General features: G+C 36.6%; 1 protein-coding gene across 2 annotated transcripts in view; it reads right to left on the minus strand.

Moving 5' to 3' along the window:
* ABCE1 (ATP binding cassette subfamily E member 1) overlaps positions 1–21359 on the minus strand; it is a 38704-nt gene that overhangs the window by 8767 nt on the left and 8578 nt on the right. For both annotated transcript variants that reach the window (XM_049905791.1, XM_049905790.1), the window contains exons 4-16: positions 19434–19531; positions 18309–18426; positions 17733–17870; positions 17523–17592; positions 17175–17271; positions 16174–16263; positions 11811–11932; positions 9300–9521; positions 7593–7652; positions 7435–7493; positions 5021–5131; positions 4805–4947; positions 4553–4675 (exon numbers count right to left, since the gene is read on the minus strand). In XM_049905791.1, coding sequence (XP_049761748.1) covers positions 4553–4675; positions 4805–4947; positions 5021–5131; positions 7435–7493; positions 7593–7652; positions 9300–9521; positions 11811–11932; positions 16174–16263; positions 17175–17271; positions 17523–17592; positions 17733–17870; positions 18309–18426; positions 19434–19531 — 1451 coding nt within the window. The remainder of the gene's footprint in view (positions 1–4552; positions 4676–4804; positions 4948–5020; positions 5132–7434; positions 7494–7592; positions 7653–9299; positions 9522–11810; positions 11933–16173; positions 16264–17174; positions 17272–17522; positions 17593–17732; positions 17871–18308; positions 18427–19433; positions 19532–21359) is intronic.

Consider the following 21359-nt stretch of genomic DNA (forward strand, 5'->3'; position numbering starts at 1 on the left):
ATCAAAGAATTATCCCTACAACTTGAACAAATAGAGAGAGCAACAAAAGAAACCCTCAGGCACCAGAAGAAAGCAAGTAATAAAATTAGAGCAGAATTAAATGAAATAGAGAATAGAAAAACTGCGAGAGTTAATAAGACCAAAAGCTGTTTTTCTGAAAAAATTAACAAAATTGATAAATCACTGGCCAAACTGACAAAAGGAAAAACAGGTGAGGAAGCAAATAACCCGAATAAGAAATGAGATGGGTGATATTACAAGAGACCCAACAGAAATTAAAAGAATCATATCAGATCACTAAGAAAAACTGTACTCTAACAAATTTGAAAACCTAGAAGAAATGGATGAATTCCCAGAAACACACTACCTACCTAAACTAACACAGAGGTAGAACTAAAAAAAAAAAAAAAAATTATTATTTTTTTAATAGACCCATAAAAAAAGAGATTTAAAAGCTAGTCAAAAAAATCCCAAGAAAAAAAAGCTCTGGCCCAGATGGCTTCACTGCAGAGTTCTACCAAACTTTCAGAGAAGAGTTAACACCACTATTACTAAAGGTACTATGGATGGAATACTCCCAAACTCATTCTATGAAGCCAGCATATCCCTGATACCAAAACCAGGTAAAGAGTTCACAAAAAAAGAAAATTATAGGCCTATATCCCTCAGGAACTTAGATGCAAAAATCCTCAACAAAATTCTAGCCGGTAGAATTCAACAACATATCAAAAAAATAATTCACCATGACCAAGCAGGACCCATACCAGGTATGCAGGGATGGTTCAACATTAGAAAAACAATTAATGTAATCCATCATATAAATAAAAGACAAGAATCACTTGATTTTATCAATTGATGCAGAAAAAGCATTTGACAAAGCTCAACACCCATTCATGATAAAAACTCTCAGCAAAATAGGAACAGAGGAAAATTCTTCAACATAATAAAGGGCACTTATACAAAGCCAATAATCATCATCATCCCGAATGGAGAGGGTCTGAAAGCATTCCCCTTGAGATCGGGAACCAGACAAGGATGCCCTTTATCACTGCTCTTATTCAACATTTTGCTGGAGGTCCTAGCCAGACCAATTAGGCTAGATACAGAAATAAAGGGCATCCAGATTGGTAAGGAAGAAGTAAAAGTATCTTTATTTTCAGATGACGTGATCTTATATATAGAAAACCCTAAAGAATCCTCAAGCAAACCACTGAAACTAATAGAAGAGTTCAGCAGAGTATCAGGATACAAGATAAACACACAAAAATCAGTTGGATTCCTCCACACCAACAAAAAGAATATCGAAGAGGAAATCACCAAATCCATACCATTTACATTAGCCCCCAAGAAGATAAAATACTTAGGAATAAATCTTACCAGAGATGTAAAAGACCTATACAAAGAAAGCTACGAGACACTACTGCAAGAAACCAAAAGAGACCTACTTAAGTGGAAAAATATACCTTGCTCATGGATAGGAAGACTTATCCATTGTAAAAATATCTATTCTACCAAAAGCCATCTATAGATACAATGTGATTCTGATCCAAATTCCAATGGCATTTTTTAATGAGATGGAGAAACAAATCGTCAACTTCATATGGAAGGGAAAGAGGCCCCGGTTAAGTAAAGCATTACTGAAAAAGAACAAAGTGGGAGGCCTCACCCTACCTGATTTTAGAACCTATCACACGATCCAGCAATCTCACTCCTTGGAATATATTCTAGAGAAATAAGAGCCTTTACACGAACAGATATATATGCACACCCATGTTCACTGCAGCACTGTTTACAAGAGCAAAAACATGGACAGTGCCCATCAATGGATGAATGGGTCGATAAATTATGGTATATTCACATAATGGAATACAACGCATTGGTAAAGAACAATGAATCTGTGAAACATAACATGGAGAAATCTGAGTGAAATCATTCAGTTGCAAAAGGACAAATATTCTATGAGACCACTATTATAAGAACTTGAGAAATAGTTTAAACAGAGAAGAACATATTCTTTGATGGTTATGAGAGTGGGGAGAGGGAAGCAGAGGGGTTTTCACTAATTACATAGTAGATAAGAACTATTTTTGGTGAAGGGAAAGACAACACACAATACAGGAGAGGTCAGCACAACTAGACTAAACCAAAAGCAAAGACATTTCCTGAATAAACTGAGTGCTCTGAAGGCCAGTGTAGCAGGGGCGGGGGTTTGGGGACCATGGTTTCAGGGGATATCAGAGTCAACTGGCACAATAAAATCTATTAAGAAAACATTCTGCATCCCAGTTTGGAGAGTGGTGCCTAGAGTCCTACATGGTAGCAAGCAGCCATCTAAGATGCATCGACTGGTGTCAACTCACGTGGAGCAAAAGAGAATTGAAGAATACCAAAGACACAAGGTCATTATGAGCCCAAGAGACAGACAGGGCCACATAAACCAGAGACTAAATTAGCTGGAGACCAGAAGAACTAGATGGTGTCTGGCTATAACCGATGACTGCCCTGACAGGGAACACAACAGAGTACCCCTGAGGGAGCGGGAGAGCAGTGGGATGCAGACCTCAAATTTTCGTGAAAAGACCAGACTTACTGGTCTGAGACGGGAAGTACCCTAGAGGTCATGGTCCCCAGACCTTCTGTTAGCCCAAGACAGGAAACACTCCCAAAGCCAACTCTTCAGACAGAGATTGGACTGGACTATGGGTTAGAAAATGATTCTGGTAAAGACTGAGCTTCTTGGATCAAGTAGATACTAGAGACTATGTGAGCAGCTCCCGTCTGGAGAGGAGATGAGAGGGCAGAGGGGGTCAGAAGCTGGCCTAATGGACAGGTAGCCTAATGGACAGGAAAAGAGAGAGTGGAGGGAAGGAGTGTGCTGTCTCATTAGAGTGAGAGCAACGAGGAGTATATAGCAAGGTGTATATAAATTTTTGTATGTGACAGTGACTTGATTTGTAAACTTTCACTTAAAGCACAATTTTAAAAAAAGATCACTAATTAAAAGGTTTTTCACAGAATCTCAGGTCTGACATTTTCAGAGAAGGAACTTGACAGAAAAAGTAATATTTATGTTAGAAACTTGGTAGCAGAGGAAACGTGTACTTCTGCACAGCAGTTGTCAGTAGTTTCACACTGGTTCTTTAGTAATAAGAACTTTTTTATTTCCTAATTCCCAAGCTAATTCTTAAATCATGCTAAATTGTGTGATACATGTGCAACATTTTAAGCATTCTAATGCAGAGGGAGACTCATTATTTGAATAAAGCAAGCTTTATATAAGAAATCTCCCTAACTCTCCAAGGAATTCTCAATAGTTGATATACAAATTTAAAATGAAAACAAAGGGTATGTGGGAGGAAGCCCAGTAAAGAAGTTGATTCTCCTTATTTGCAGATGTTATGCTCTATAAAGTTGAGGGGGGATTAGCCAATGCTGAAGCAGCCTTGCCCCACCTCAGCTGGGAACTGCACGCTGGGTGCTGCAGCTCTGCACGTGTGTGTCTGTGTGTATAATACTGATTCTGGAGTTACTAAGGCTGTAATCTTTACAGACAAAGACTGCCACATCTTTCTCCCCTGGAGGGGCTGGTGAATTTGAACCACTGTCCTTTCAGTAAGGAGTTGAGAGCTGAACCACTGCATCACCATGGCTCCTTAAATATATTGAACCCACATTTTATAAATCAAAATGAGTATCAGTAATTTTATGCTTCAACCTAACACAAGATTTTTGCATAAGAAACTTCTATGTACTGATTTGAATGTTAAGCTTCTCTACATTATGTTGCTGTTAGCTGCCATCGAGTCGATTTTGACTCACGGCAGAGCACAGGAGAACTGCCCCGCAGGGCCTTCAAGGTTGTGACTTTTCGGAAGCTCGGCACCAGGTTCATCTTCTGAGCACCTCTGGGTGGGTTGGAACTGCCAACCTTCTGGCTAGCAGTTAAGCACTTAACTGTTCACTTAACACCCAGAGACTCCTTCTTTGTATTGTAACTGCTCCCAATTAGGCCAATAAAGGACAAATGAGAAGAAAAAAAAAAAGGAAAAATAATTAACTGTGCTGAGATCATTATCAGATATTTGGGATCTACTCTGAGTTCTATCACTCTCAGTGCAATCTGGGAAAATCATGTAACCTCTTTGGGTCTTATTTTCTGTCATGTACTAAATTAATGGTTTTCAAGGAATTGTTTGTAAAAACAAACTCATATTGTATCTTATCTGGAAATCCAAATAATGAAGCAGAAAAAAATTAAACTAAAAGAAAGAGTGAGGGCCCAGAGCTCTGCAGGCTTATTCTCCTGGGTCAGGGATTCTATAGTAGAGTAAATCTGAACACTGCAACTCTAGATTGTCCCAACCAGTATTCAATAAGAATGACGTTGGGAGTCACAGAATCATGCCTAGAACTTCTGGTTAACTCTTTCCTTCAAATTAAAGTGGTATTACTTTAATGCTTATACACTTATTGGGAAATATTAAATGTAATAATTTTGTATTTATTAGAAAGAACTTCTAATCTACTTTGAACATTAAAAAAATATTTTTACCTGTTTGCAACTGTGTTCTTAGATGGAATACCATCAAAAACTATGACCCGGTCTGCTAGATAGGTAGCCATGATGAAGTCATGTTCCACAACAAAGGCTGTCTTTTTGGCATGGAGTATGAAGCTAAAATAAAACAATTTTGAAATTTTTTACAGATACTATTACATCATAAAACATTCAAATATTATATTACGCATGCTGTTATGCCACTACACATACCCATGGTAATACTCTCATTGGCAAGACATTTACCGTTTGACAACTCTTGCAGCCATCAGTCTTTGCTCAGAATCCAAATATGCAGATGGTTCATCAATTAAATAGACATCAGCAGGTTTGCCCAAACAAAGAGCTAAAGCTACTCGCTGCAGTTCACCACCAGATAATGTCTGTACCTATTTGGAGAAGTTTAGTAAGCTATGAGGAAACATCAAAGTTTAAAAAGCAAAAATAATTATTTTAAAGTACCTCTTGATCAATGATGTTTTCAATCTGTAGAGGCTTCATTACATCAGTCACAAATTGTGGATGAGTGTAAGCGTCTCTTATTTTTTCATGTAGTAACTGGCGAACACTTCCCTGTTTTTGATGGAAAACATTTAAACGATAAAATTTCAGTACAGACCTCTTTTACTTACGAATCTTAATAAAATTAAACTCCAGAGCAAAAGTATATCTATCTGCCACCAACAGATATTGATGGTATTCTTATGCTCAGCCATCAAGTTTTCTATGGCATGTCTTGAGATTTTGTATTTAAAATCCATCACATCCAACAAATACATGAACAGTAATAGTCTTAAAAAATTTTGTAGTAGTAAGCAAATGATGAATGTTTCAGGGGTAAATCATTACAAAGTAGGAACGATTCTGAAGGCCAAAGTGGAAATCAAGTAAACCAGTGCCATCAGTAATAAGAGAACACAAACCGCACATTAAAGTGCTAAGGATGAATCCTAAGACACCTTTCCCTTGTCATTCAGGAGAGGGCTGAGTGCGAGAACAAAGCTTATACAAAATATCAATGATAATTTTTTTTTTTTTGGTAATTTTATTATATGGTAAGCCTCCTGCAAAAGACCTCTTTAAAAAGTGTTAAAAAGCAAAGATGTCACTTTGAGGACTAAGGTGGGCCTGACCCAAGCCATGGTATTTTCAATCACCTCATATGCACACAAAAGCTAGACAATGAATAAGGAAGACCAAAGAAGAATTTATGTCTCTGAATTATGGTGTTGGCAAAAAATACTGAATAGACCATGTACTGCCAGAAGAACAAACAAATCTGTCTTGGGAGAAGTACAGCCAGAATGCTCCTTAGAAGCAAGGATGGAGAGACTTTGTCTCACATACTTTGGACATGTTATCAAGAGGGACCAGTTCCTGGAGATGGATATCATGCTTGGTAAAGTAGAGGGTCAGCAAAAAAGAGAAAGACCCTGGAGAAGATGGATGGACCCAGTGGCTGCAACAATGGGCTCAAGCATAACAATGACTGTGAGGATGGTGCAGGACCAGGCAGTACTTCCTTCTGTTGTACCAAGGGTTGCTATGAGTCGGAACCAACTTGGTGGCACCTAACAATGACAAGCCTTCTTAAATAGGCATAACATAGAGTGTTGAGGTACTGGGTGTAGATACTGTAGCTAAGTTCATTCATGTTGTAGCATGTATCAGTATTTCATTTCTTTTCATAGCCAAAAATATTCCTTTATATGAACATACCTTTTATTCATCCATTCATCAACTAACCCACACTGCAAGTTTTAGATGTTTTGGCCATTATGAACAATGCTGCTATGAACATGTATGTATAAGTTTTTGTGTTTAGATATGTCTTTTCTTTTGCATATACACCTAGGAGTAAAACTGCTGTTTAATTGCTTCAGGACTGCCAGACTGTTTTCCAAAGTGGCTCTATCATTTTATATTCACTAGCAATATATGAGGATTCCAATTACTCTACATCCTCACCAATACTTATTGTCTAACTTGTTGATTTTAGTCATCCTAGTGGGTGTGAGGGAAACCCTGGTGGTGTAGTGGTTAACTGCTACGGCTGCTAATCAAAGGGTTGGCAGTTTGAATCCGCCAGGTGCTCTTTCAAAACTCTATGGGGCAGTTCTGCTCTGTCCTATCGGGTCGCTATGAGTCGGAATCGACTCAACGGCACTGGGTTTGGTTTTTTGGAGTGGGTATGAAAATGGTATCCCACTGTAGTTTTGATTTGGATTTCCCTAATGATTAATGATGCTGAGCATCTTCTCACGTGCTTATTGGCCGTTTGTATATCTGCAAAAAATGTCTATTGATTGAAACCCTCTGCCCATTTTTAAATTGAGCTGTAAGAACTCTTTATATATCCTGGATCCAAGTCCTTTATTAGATATGATAAAACCTGCAAACGGTGGAACATGTGTAAGGCGAAAGTCTGTCAAAGAAGGAAAACTCAAACATTTTCCACTAATAGAGAGTGACAGAAAAGTGTAAGACCGTACCCTCTCAAAGGCAGAAAACAGGCAAGACGCAGAAAAAGAAGGCAGACCAAGCAAGTTCTGGCTCTCACAGGTGTCACTGTATAAAATCTGCAAATATTTTCTCCTATTTGATGGTTTGCCTTTACACGCTCGATGATGTCATTTACAGCACAAATCCCATTAACTTTTATTAAAGGGTTACTTTGGGAAAAGATGCCAAACAGATTTTAAGCATATTCCTCCTGGTAGCGGAAACGTATCAAAGGTCAAAGGCCTCACACCCTTAGCCACTTTTGATAAAACTATACAGAATCCAACTGGGAGATTAATGGAGTTAAGAGATTAAAGAAATGGGCACATACAGTTTTTTTTCTTTAATCACCAAATAACAGAATACCAACTCACAGTTGATTTGGGACTGATCTTCTGTGGCTTATAACTGACATTTAGAACTGGTACTTCTCCTGTAAAATAATGCAAATAAACAAGATACTGAAAACTGCCCAGACCTTCAAAGTTTACTGTGTAGAACAGAGTGAAAAGACTCAACATTAAAACAGTACCTCCTTCATCAGGTTTAAGTCTTCCAGCAAGCATTCTGATAAACGTCGTTTTACCAGTACCTGGCAACACAATGCACAACAACCTGAAACACACTTTGCATTTACAGTAAATCACTACGTCCTTAAACTTTTTTCACCTCTTAAGTATCCATCTAAGCTAATTAGGAGGAATACAGGCTAGCTAATGCTTTTAACGGAAATCCTGGTGGCCTAGTAGTTAAGAGTTCAGCTGCTAAACGAAAGGTCAGCAGTTCGAATCCACCAGCCGTCTCCTTGGGGCAGTTCTACTCTGCCTATATAGTATTGCTACGAGTTGGAATCAACTCTATGGCAACAGGTCTGGTTTTTTTTTTAATGCTTATAATAATCATTTTAATAAATGGTGAGTAAGTCTATGAAGTATGAAATGTAAGTTTTGGGTTAAAGACTTATTCAAAATATCAGTGCACACAACTTATTGTTAAGATAGCATGGTTACCATCATTTTAACATTCATTTACACAAAATATTTAAATTAACTACAATCCAACTCAAACTTCCTAGAATTTAGAAGAAAAAAAATTTTTCTATAGTTTTTATAAGCTGTAAGAGATTATAACTCAAATCTAATATTTTTTAAATCATGAAAGTAACAGCACATATTTGATAGTCAACTTTATCTCACATCTATACTTATGACAGCAACCTAATATTAAACATGCTGGTGACACAGCTGTTTACAGAAGGAGACTAACCTAAATTTCAAATAAGGAAAGCTGCAAATGGAGGTGAGCAAGGAAATTTTAACTAGATTGCTTTTCAACTATCAACTTATCCTTTCCTTCCTACTCAGTATCCAAGATAAATTAACTGTCATCAATTTATACATTGACAGAGACTCCATCAAGCTGACACCAGAAGAACTAGATGGGGACTGGCTACCAGCAATGACCACCCTGACAGGGAACACAACAGAGAGTCCCTGACAGAGCAGGAGAAAAGTGTGGTACAGAACTTAAATTCATGTAAAAAGACCAGACTTAATAGTTTGAGACTAGAGGAACCCCAGAAGACATGGCTCCCAGACTCTCTATTAATCCAGAACTAAAACCATTCCCAAAGCCAACTCTTCAAAGATTAGACTGGATTATAAAAGATAAAATAATACTCATGATGAGTGTGCTTCTTAGTTCAAGTCCAAACCCAGGGCCATCGAGTCAATTCCGACTCATAACGACCCTACAGAACGTGACACTAAAAGTGCAGCTTCTGTCCTGAGGCAAGATGAGAAGGCAGAAAGGGACAGGAGCTGGTTGACTGGACCCAGGAAACCCAGGGTGGCAAGGCGGAATGTGCTGTCACATTATAGGGATTGCAACTAGGGTCACGTAACAATGTATGTATAAATTTTTATACGAGAAATTAACCTGAGCTGTAAACTTTCACCTACAGCACAATAAAAAAAAAAAAATTAAACACGGAAAGACCAACTAAGAAAAAACTTTACTTTCACTGAAGGTTATAAAACAAAACAAAAACTATGAACTCTGAATGAGTGACAATGAGATTAAATTATACAATGTCACAAAAGTGTGAAGTTACACTGAGAAATCTATGGATTCAATACAGCTCCCAACCCTTTAACTGAGTTATAGTATTTTATGGCATAGTAAAAACTAAGTGACTGGATAAACAAATTTCAAATATCAGAAAATAAGGAAAACTTACCATTTTCCCCCAGCATCACCATGATTTCAGAATCTGTAAACTCTCCAGCTATAATTCCTAACTCAAACTCTCCCATCTTTTTCTTCATTCCTGGGTATTTATACATACACATCTTTTTAACTTCTTCCTCATTTGCTGTCTCAGCCACTTTAAAAACAAGTGATGCATCTCTGAATCTCAAGTTTTCTGTTGGAACATAGCCGTCTAAAAAAATGTTTATGCCTGTGGGAAAGAAATTTATCAACAGGCTAGTCAAGATCAATTACAGGCTAAAAATTTTCCTTAGCAAGGAACCATCATATAAAAGCCCAAAACTAGGTTCTTTTGGGAGCAATCTACAAACTACTTAAAAAAAAAAAAAAAAAAACTACATACGGATTTTAAATTTCTGTGGACTTCTGATAACGTGTAGGTCTGCATATAATGAAGTAACAGCAGAGTGTTTCGTTTATCTAATGTAAGTTTAATTTGTGTGCACATACACACATGAAACAGTACATCTTTTCATCATGATAATGTAATTTCTACGAGATATTTCTACATTGGGTGCAAAAGACAGAAAGTACTTGCAATATCACTTCCGCTGTATTTTTAAATAAAAAATTACAATAAAAAAATCAACAACTAGGTAGAAATGGAATATTTTTATAGACTGATATAAAATCACAAGTCTGACAATATTTTCAATAAACAATATAATTCATATGTATTCAATTTTCACATGCAAGGTAACCATACACTCTGCATTTTTTTTCAGATTAACTTTGAAGGTTCTTAAGAAATCTGAATAAACTAGTTTTATTTAATAAATGTATTTTTGGCTTCACTGCACAAAGATAGCCACTGTTATTACCTAAATAGATTCTAATAACTGAAACTAAAGCAACATATTATTCACGAGAATCCTTCCCTACTAAAATTGTAAGGCCACAATGGCTGTCTCTCTCTATCTTGCTTACCTACTGTATCCTCAGCCTAGAACACAGGAGCTCAAAAATATTTGCTTATGGAACAAATGGACAGATACAATTATTCCGTCAAAATCAGTGTATGTTTTTGGATCTTAAACTATTAAAAATTGCAAATGTGTGGTTACAACATTAAAGTAAAAAATAAGAAAACTGAGAACGTGAAGGAAATCTAGTGTCTAGCCCAGGTGCCTAATTTAGCAGGTATGAAAAGGAAAGCTCAGAGAAATAAGAGATCTTGTTTAAAAAACACAGCTAGTCAGGCTTTACCTTCCTATGGCAATACTCGTTTCATCAAGTTAAAAATGTGCTCAAACTGTAATTGGCTTTATAGTTCATAGGGCGCTTTTACATCTAGTGCATTAATTTAAGTATATTATAGGAAAGCAGAGCGATTAAATGCAGTTTCATATTTTAACCGTTTTAAAAGGTGAGGCACATTGAAAATCTTACCAGGGACCAGTTTTTAAACGGGATAGCCTTTGACAAGGCACTTTTAACTGGGACTATGGAAGAACGATTGCCAAGTACCAACATCATCAACAACCTGACTCTAGAAACTACTATATGGCATAGAAGGGATACTCAATAAAAACGTGATTAAAGAGAATAAAAATTAATAATTGGTTCTGACTACTGGCAAGAAAATTTGGCAGACAGCAGCCTCATGAATTTTTCCTTAAACTATCTCTTTGAAGAAGATATAGCTTAAAATAAGTAAAAAAGGAGGCTGCTACCATGCAGCTAGGGAACTACAGGGTTGAACAAATTCTTCTTATATAGTATTTTTTTTTCAAGATAAATGAATTAAGTAGTCCTGTAAGGTGTCCCAGTTGATCGGCTTAAGATATAGTTGAAGAAAAGATACAAAGTAAAATAGGAACAAGGAAACAGTGAAAAAAGATGTGAAAGAAACTAAAAGGAAGAAGGTATCCAAGGTACAGAGGGAGAGTGCGCCGAAATCTGCTTCAGGAGCCACTCAGTGGTAGGCTAGTTTCAACCTTTGATTTGCTTGCACAGGGAAGGGAGAAGCATGGTAGAGAGAGGTCAGAGTCCCTCTTTCCTGAAAGCAGTAGGCATAAATGAAAATTTAAATATACTTACTAAACTAGCTTACTGGGCTTTTAGATACAGTCTTACTTCCACAAATTCAGAGTACAGATTAATTTGAAACAAAAATAAGACGAGCACTGCATGAATTTAAGAGCTTTACAGCTCATACTGGCGTCTTACAGATAAAGTTGAAGATGGCAAACACTACTTGTAGAAGCTGAAATAAGAAAATTTAATACAGGAAAAAAACAGTGATATTGATAAAGCACTTATACCCACCCCAACGGAAAATTCTTTAAAAAGAAATTCTGCATCAACAGATGTATGTAACCTAATATATACATTGTGCTGAGTGATCAAATTCCAGAAGACCGTGGTGCTGGATAATTTTTAGGGCAACATAAAACTACTTAATATCAACCATAATATATTTTCTAAGCATTAGAGTGGAAGAGAATGCAAGATATGTGGAAACAGTTTTTCAAGTTACCTTCTCTTACGCTAAAAGGCATAGTGACAACACCATAAGCACTTGGTACACCATATAAACAGCAGATGAAGTCAGAGAGATAGTCTAACACGCTTAGATCATGCTCCACCACAATGATATACCTGGAAATCAAAATACAGACTTTTGTATTTCGAAATGTGACATGACATAATTAACTAAAACTCATTTCTTTTTACTACAGCTGTAAATTGCGGAAAAATCAACATACACACACACACACACAAATAAAGTATAAAGCCATAAAACAATTTTCTTTGAAAAAGGCTCACTATCAATGTCCATATTTAAAATTGTTTTCCTAAACTGAAAAAAAAAAAAAAAGCATAAAAAAATTAAACAATTGATGGATATATGAAACAAATGTGTTATGCTAAAGTTTTAAGTAAACTTTATGAAGTACAACAGATTTAATTAAGATATAGCCTAAACTGTTTATACATGTTTTTTGACTAATGTATTAAACCTTTTTGTTTGTCCTCTCCCATGCTAGCTGTAGTAGGGAATGCAGAGAGAAAGAAGACAGAATTCTTAACCTGAATTTAGCTAGGGAAGACAAGAAAAAGATATAAAAAACAGTAACAAAAAAGACTAAATGGCAAAATATGTTCTAAAGATAATAAAATTCGACGAGGGTCAGAAAGGAAATGCGTTACTATGTACTGGCGCACGTTCTCAGTGAGATGGAATATGACATGGGCCTTAAAAATGGGTAGATCTGAAGGAAGTGATAAGAAAAAAACACTGCTGGAGCAGAAGCTATTAGGCAAACAAAAGCCACCAGGTCTGAACAGTCATGCAACACTTCATTCCTGCTTCCAACTTTGGTCGAGATGTCCAGAAGATATGTCCTCCAGAAATCTCAATTTCCTACTTTTTAGCTTCCTTCACAAATAAAAATTGTCCACATTTGTATTACTGGAGTCATTACTCACAGGAAAAAATGACTTTTTGTTCTCAATGACATCTTGTTTAAATTGTCAAGTCTGTGAGCTCTTTCTCAGCAGTATCAGGTCTGTCCATTTTGTTTTGTTTTTCGGTCTGCTTAAACTCTAGTTCAGGTTCTCATTATACTTCTTTCAAAATTGCTATAGACTTTTGACAAATCTCATTTTCTCCAAGTCCCTGAAGGCTCTCAATCCCAAATAAATAACAACATCCTTAGGTTATTGTTCAAGACCTTCTAAAACTTCAACTGCTATCTTTCTCTTACTTACAGAGAAGGGAGCACTGAAAATGGGTCTTTCATTGTTTCCTGAATAATCTACCTTTCCGTTTCTGTAAGGGCTGTTCTTTCTGCCCAGTCTCTTGCCCAAGTCTTCACTTACTGAAATCCCACTCAACCCTTTAAAGTCCATGTCAAATCTTACCTCCTGTAAGAGTATCTTCCCAAATAAGTAAATGGACTTTTACTCCCTCTTGAACCACCGGACCACTGAACTGACGAACTCTTATTTTTGAGTAGCCCTATAACTTGCCCATGAATATCTTGAAGGAAAACTGTAAGATATTTATTTTTGCACTTTTTTATTTTTAGTCTTGTGCTGTGTACCAAACAGATATTTAGTAAAGTTCTTGAACGACAAGATGGAGAATACAGCCTTAAGGTAATCAGCAACGGGGAAAACAGTGGGTTCAAAAACAGCACTGTTCAATAGAACTTTCTCCAATTATGGAAATGTTCTATTTCTGTGCTATCCCATAAGGTAGTCATTAGACATACGTGGCTATACTAAGCACTTGAAATGTAGCTAGTGTGACTAAATAAATGAATTTCCAATGTCATTTAATTAAAATTAAGATAGCAATATATGGCGAGAGGCTACGGCACAGTGCCAGAACGAGAAATGAGAATGACATGAAGAAACATTTCAAGAAAGAATACGGGAGGAGATTTCATCCATAGATTTTATTTTTTAGGAAGCTATTTTTTATCACAGTAACTGGAAACCCTGGTGGCATAGTGGTTAAGTGCTACGGCTGCTAACCAAAAGGCTGGCAGTTCGAATCCACCAGGCGTTCCTTGGAAGCTCTATGGGGCAGTTCTACTCTGTCCTACAGGGTCGCTATGAGTCGGAATTGACTCGACAGCAACGGGTTTCATTTGGTTAGTTTTTTTCATCACAGTTACTCAGGTGTCAGGTGATAGGAGTGAAAAAGAATGAGGTCAAGTCTGAAACGGAAAGGAAAAAATAAACGGAAGTGTCTTCCGTCACAATAAAAAAGGCAGATCAGCCAAGGTGAGCCAGTGCTCCTCCTGCCTTGGTGTCTTTGTTGGCACTGCTGTACCTCTCTACTTGCAAAACCCAATAAGGCAGCAAAGTATTATGCAACGGTCTTCGACTGTCTTTAAAAAAACAAGAACAAAAATGGGTCAAACCTCCTGCTTCCTCCACCTTTAGATGGGGCTTAACTAGAATAGAAGCCCAAGTGATTTAGGCAAGATATTGTTTTTGGAGAGTATGGGTAAAAACAGGAATTTAGAGCGATGCTTTCTCTTAACACCCAGAGTCCCACCGAATATGGGGTTCTGTGAAGATTAAATAATATATACAAAGTGCATAACAGAGTAGGTGAATGCTTCTCCCAACTACCTCCAAACACAGTAATCTTTTGCTTTGCTGATTTCCTTTATTATTTGGTAGTAACAGAATAAATGAAACTATATTATCTATCCGAAGGCTGCTATGACTATCATATAACTTAAACTCTACAGAACCTAGCACATTTGTAAAAATGCCTTCCATCATCATTTTCTCCACTCTGTCCATCTAATTTGTCTTGACATGTTACCCTTATTACAATCAGAGTTACTGTCCTCTCATAATACAGGAAAAAGTCTTGTGTAGTACTACTTCTCACACTAGTTTCTACTCCGGGGTCCATCTAGACCTATGCTTTATATTTTACCTCCTTATTCTTCCTATACAGAATAGCTCTTGATGCTCTTTTAATGTCAAATTTACTCATTATACATGGGTCTAAGCACCTAATGATGTCATTGTTTTCTAGTGTGTTTTGGCTAAGCATTTATTTACATACTGAAATACATGTTATCTGGTTGTAAATTATTTTCCTTTTAGTTCTCTTTTTTTTATCACAGTTAGGATATTATCTGCTATTTAAAAAAATCACGTATAGGTAAATAATATTACCTATGACTTTCTTTCCTTTTTCCCCGACTTTCATTTCCCACGTGACCATGGTTGAAGGGATATCCCTCCAGAGTGGTTTTCTATCTGAAATTCCAGGACCCCTCTTTTTATGTTCATTTCCCATCTTGGAGGGGGTCTGACACTCCACTGATTACATGAATTTCAACTCTATACCCATGCAAACTGCTAGCCTATGAATAGAGACTGAAGGGGAGTCATCTTTCCATTTGCAATGAGCTTGTTGAGACAGATACAACTTTCCTTAAGGTTTTCATGCGACGATAGGCAATTTTCTCGTTTTCAATTTTCCTTTCTGCTGGGAAAGCAGTCAATCTTTGGAGGGTTCTAGCATTTTATGTGCCATAATCCAAGGCCTTGCTTCTTGTCCCCTAGTTTTAAAGACCCATTATACAGATCAGCAAGACGCCTCACCTCTCCTCTTTGAGTTATAGTTCCCTCTTTGGTTTCTGATACCTAGGGATTTCTTTTGCTTTCTCTTAAGATCAGCCTTGTATTTAAAAGGATGTTATTAAATCAGTGACTAAGGAGAAACAGTTATGTACAGAAAACTACTATACAGAAAAACACCCTGGGTTCTGGTCATAGTTTTGCTGTATAGTAAATTTGCAAGAGAACAAATAACTAGCTTTTCTGACTCCAAACTTCCTCATTTATGAAATGGAAATACCATCTAAAGATTCTAATTCATAAGATTACCATGAGGATCAAATGAGACAATGGATTTAAAAACTCTGCAGACTATAAAAGCACCACCTAAATACAGGGTGTTGTGATTACGTAGCAAGGGTTATGAAGAAGTCTCTTTCCTTGGCAAAATCATGAACAAACGGAATTCCTCTGGCACGTCCTATAATGGTCTAAATCCGTTTTCCCTTTTTTAGGGGGTGTTACATATCCATTTGAAAATGGTAAAAGCCATGGATCTGCTAGCCAAAAAGGCACACATACATGCCAAAGTTTGCATATAATTTCAGAATATTCCTCGGCTCCCTGGAAGTGGGTGGTAATAAATGAATCTTGCACTGAGAACCTCTGTTCCAGGGAAAGGAAGATAAATTGCAGGTAGCAGCTACAACTAAAATGGAAAACATGTACCAGTGTTTCATCTTCAGAGATCTGTAAAACTCCCCAAACAGAACAACACAGGCATACAGCAGATCGGTACTTACCTATCTGGGTTTATTAGAGATCGTATAGTAATAGCAGCCTTTAAACGCTGCTTGACATCTAGGTAACTAGAAGGTTCATCAAACATGAAACTATATAAAAAAAAGAAAAGAAAACGTAGCAAATTTGAATAAATGAATACAACCTAATTCTATCCTGTATGTTAAAGGACTGTAATATACAGTCTGATTAAACAACAATAAAAGTCCCCTCATATACAGAAGAAGCTCACCCAGTGATGATGAAAACACTGGTAATCTGCTCAGAAGTGGGAAAAAAAATGAAGAAAAGCAGGACTAGCATACCAAGTCTGGGGAGAGCCTCCAAGATTGGGCCCACTTGCAAACTGGCAGCCTCCTCAAGAAAAATAACTGTGATACAGTCTGAAGTAGTTCAGAGAGCTTTTAACTAGCTAGTCAACTGCATTAAAGCAACTAGAGCTTTAAGGAGGGCATGGCACAGAACTCACTGAACACTTTGTGGAGTAGAATTCGTCTGTGCTGGATGCCAGAGGAGCAACGTGGAGAAAGTTGGGAGCAACAGATACCTGGGAGAAGGCACTAAAAGGCAGATAAGGAACTTGCTTTTTTCACTTCCCTTTTCACCCTCACATGGCATGCCACTCTGCTACACGATTTTAGATTTTCTGTTCTACTAGAAACATTTAAAAAGCTTCCAGGCCTGGTTGCAGAACTTAACTCTTAAAACCTTCTTTTTTTAATTCAAATAGAGGATTTAAATTTTCAACAATTGACTTTATACAACAAAACTTTTGGAAGCCATTCCTAAGTTGTAAGTTACCTATGGAAAAAAATGAGCGTTTTTTTTTTTTCTGTGCAGGGATAACGTCAGGGAGAAGGGGACGTGGATGCACAACACTTCAACAGGGCCTTTGATACTATTTCTATTAATTTTTCTCAAAACCAATGCCATATTAGCAGCATTACTAATAACAACTCTAAAATAAGGATTAAGATTTACAAAAGAGGTAAATGTAACCTACATATCAGCTTTCTGTATGCAAACGACAGCACAAGCAAATCTCTGCAACTCTCCTCCCGAAAGATCTTCAACATTTCGTTCTTTTAGATGGGTTAAATCTACAAAGAACATAGAGGCATCGTGCTCAATATTGTAAGTTTTATCCTACCTCTTCCAGCCAAAATGTATACTGCATGTTATTTTGTATCATTTATAGTTTGGATATTTCAGTTGAGAATTGCATAGTATTAAGTACATACGATAATTACTAAAGACTTTTGCATTTACGTCAGTAATTCACATAAAGATGTATACCTTTGTGACTTAAGTTCAGGCCCTATTAAAACACATACACAAAATAAACACTTACCAAGCTGCTGACATACAATTGCCTGTGTCTTTGTTTCATCCTTTCGGTCCAAAATAGATCCCACTGTCCCCTGTCACAATAGAAATAGTTATGACTATTTTTCTTCAATGTTTAAAAGAGTCATAAAGTAAAACAAGTTTACTTTGATGTGTCTTTTATACCTACACCAACATCTGTAATATAATAATTCTTCCTATAAAGGAAACTGACCTTGGCAGCCTTGGGAATCTGGTCCACATACTGAGGTTTGATAATGGCTTTTAGGTCATCTTCTAGAATCTTGGTAAAGTAATTTTGCAATTCAGATCCTCGGAAGTAAGTCAAAATTTCTTGCCAATCAGGTGGATCCTACAAAAAGAATGCATAATTACGTGAATTTAAATAATACAATTGCAAAGAGGATGGTTATAAAAGTAGAATGAAGTCTGGTATGGTATCAAAGAATTATTTCTCACTAAGAATAGAGTCTAATATGTTTTTCATCAACACAAAATGAATCATATATTCAAATACAGTACTTTTGGCTTCTAACTTAATCTTAAGATTGGAGGTGGGTTTCATTTTAAATCAAGGCTTATCAACACCTAACAGTTTAAGGAAGCTCAGAATTATCAGTTAAGTACCATTAACAGGTTTTAATTAAAAAAGAGATCGCTTCTTTTATGTATAGTCTCACTGCATTAATTTCATGAATCTTGAAAACATAAAAACAAAACACACACACCCTCCCTCTAAGTTTCATAAAGCTAATTCAATATATTCATTTTTATAAGGTGGAATACATACATCATACTTTCCAAGGTTTGGCTTTTGCTTTCCTGCTAAAATTTTTAAAGCAGTTGACTTTCCAATACCATTAGTTCCAACTAATCCCAAAACTTCACCTGGACGAGGAATAGGCAACCTGTTACAAGTATACAAAAAATAGTAATATAACTCAGACTTAGGTAGAAAGAGGTACATAATATCAGAATGATGTATTTTAATGCATTTGCACTCCACACACATCCATTAGTAAGCTAAGAGATATATGCCAAACATTAGTGGCTAATAGGGAAAACAAAGCCATGATTAATGTAAACTGTTAATTGTTAGAAATGCATGACCAGTATTACTCCAAATTTTATTGATTTAATTTCCATTCAAAGTTCATTCTAAAGTAACATTTCTTCTTTACATGTAAGACTCAGTTTTAACGTATAACAAAAGGCTTTGGTAGAAAATTACATAGCGGGTGCAACCTCACACTGTCTTTTTTGTTTTGTTTCCTGTCCTGCCATTTACTTACAAGGAGAGAAGTGCCTCATCAACCAGAAATATTCCACTTCATTCTCCCTGCTGCAGTAGGCCCCTTAAAGCTGGCAGGTTGAGAAATACCTTTTTATTAGTTAAAACTAGACGCCCAGATTCAAAATAGTAGTGTTCAGCAGATAAAAATCTCTAAGAATTAAGTGACTTGCTTGTGATTTAATATGTCCAAGTTTAGAGTAACAGTCTCTGTAGATCATAAGATTAATGGATAAATAACATCAAAGACAAGTTCTCTTAAAAGGCATCTTGGGGAATAAGGTCTAGATTCATCAGTGATTCTCAACTCTGGTTGTACACTAGAATCACCTGGGAGCTTCCGAAATCTACTGAGGTCCAGACCCTATAATCCAGAAATTCTTAGATCACTCATCTGGGGTAAATGTGGGCTTTAGTAGTTTTAAGAAATTCCCCAGGTAATTCTAACGTTAGCTAGAAGTAACTACTGATATATACATGATTCTTCATGATGTTACCATATCATACTCTTTAGTGGATGGTTAATACAATTTCCTTCTGTTTTTCCTTTTCTCTGAAAATTCCAAACGCATTTCACTCTTAACGTTGACTGAAGTAAACCACAATGCTGACTTGAAAACATACCTGTGAAGTTTGAAGGCATTGGCACAATATCGATGTGTTGTTTCTTTTTCCAAGTTGCTTGGTAAATTGACAATTGATAAGGCGCCAAAGGGGCATTTCTGTTATTTAAAGTAAAGAATTAATTTTGTATTAATTTGTAGAAACATACACATGACTAAAATGGATAAAGTCTTTTATAAGCAATCTTTCAAATATGGGAGTTCCACAAAGATGTGAGATACTGTTTTATTTCCTTTTAACTTCAAAAAATAAAAACTAAGTTCACTGAAGGTATGAATCACATTGCCTAATTTTATATTTTGCTTAGGGACTGGCATAGTCCTACAAACTTAATGAGTGTTTAATACTTGTTGAAAAACCTTACAGAACTTGAGTTTTTTTTTTTTTTTTAAAAGACAGAATAAAAAAAGGCTAAGAGACAAGAAAAAAAAATTACTGAGTACACAGAGCCCTGATAGCAGCGGTTAAGCAGCTGGCTGCTAACCAAAAGGTCAGCAGTTCGAATCTACCAGCTGTTCCCTGGAAACTGTATGAGGCAGTTCCACTTTGTCCTATAGGGTTGCTATGAGTTACCATTGACTCGATGGCAACGGGTTTGGTTTGGTTTTTCCTGAGTATACAATTCCATACTCAGCCTATGACAGGCATTTTCCCTCTACTTTCTTCAATTATCCCTCTCCTTGTATGGTTCCTCTTCTACCTTGTAGAGTCCTTTAAGGCCATGGATTGTTATCTTTTTGGCTATTTGCGTTCCACAAACAGCTTGCATAATTCTTTGCACAGAGCGAGGGTTACTATCTTTTTGTTGAGACTTTTATCCGTCCCATATGAAAAAGATACTCCGGTTTGAAGGAGTAAATTAAAAACACAAAAAATTCAGTCACAGAAAAGTGTAATATTTGACTGTCAGATAAATGTCCACAGGTCAAGAATAGGAAGGTCATTTAGGAGTGGTAATGTGGGGCCCTGGTGGCACAGTGGTTAAGCACTCACTGCTAAACAAAAGGTTGGTGGTTCGAACTCACCAGCTGCTCTGTAGAAGAAAGATGTGGCAGTCTGCTTCCATAAAGATTACAGTGTAGGAAACCCTATGGGGCCATTCTACTCTGTCCTATAGGGTCGCTATGAGTTGCAATCTACTTGATGGCACACAATAACAATATGGCTAGAAAAAAATTTTGGGAAGTACAGATGATTTTAGATGTACATCCGAAGGGTGTAACTTCAAATTAGAGGTCTGCTTTGTAGAGCTGTTGAATAAGTGCCCATGGCTCCAACTCAAAATCTCTGTGCATGAAGATTTCAATGAATTCCCATTTCATAAGTTAAAAGAACATAAAGAATTAAAAAATAAATCACACACATAAAACCTATCATTTTTGAATAAAATAACCACCACTAACCATAACTTTTAATTCTGTACATAAATTATATATTAATGCCAGTGGGGTTACTCATTTACAGAATTCTCTATTACCCTCTTTCCATCAGTGTATCTAAAATGCTTATCAAAACCCACGGCTGTCGAGTTGGTCTTGACTCATAGCGACCCTATAAGACAGAGTAGAACTGCCCCATAGAATTTCCAAGGAGGGCCTGGTAGATTCAAACGGCCAACCTTTTGGTTAGCAGCTGTAGCACTTAATCACTATGCCACCAGTGTTTCTAAAATGCTTAATAAGCTGCAAGTAATTTAAATTTCTCTAAAGCCACAAGAAAAAAATATCCACACTGTTCATATATGCGGTGTATCGTAAGTACTCTGGTGTTCAGGAAGTATATGTTATACCCCAGCCCTCTCAACAGATTCACCTCAGAATCTTTCCAGCCACTCAAGTGTATATGTAAAGCTCTGAGATCTCATTTTCTATAGCAGCAAAGAAAGAAAATAGAATAGATTGTTGAAAATCACTTTTAATAAGACAA

This window comes from Elephas maximus, chromosome 13 (genome assembly GCF_024166365.1).
Source record: "Elephas maximus indicus isolate mEleMax1 chromosome 13, mEleMax1 primary haplotype, whole genome shotgun sequence".
NCBI classification, from domain to species: Eukaryota; Metazoa; Chordata; class Mammalia; order Proboscidea; family Elephantidae; genus Elephas; species Elephas maximus.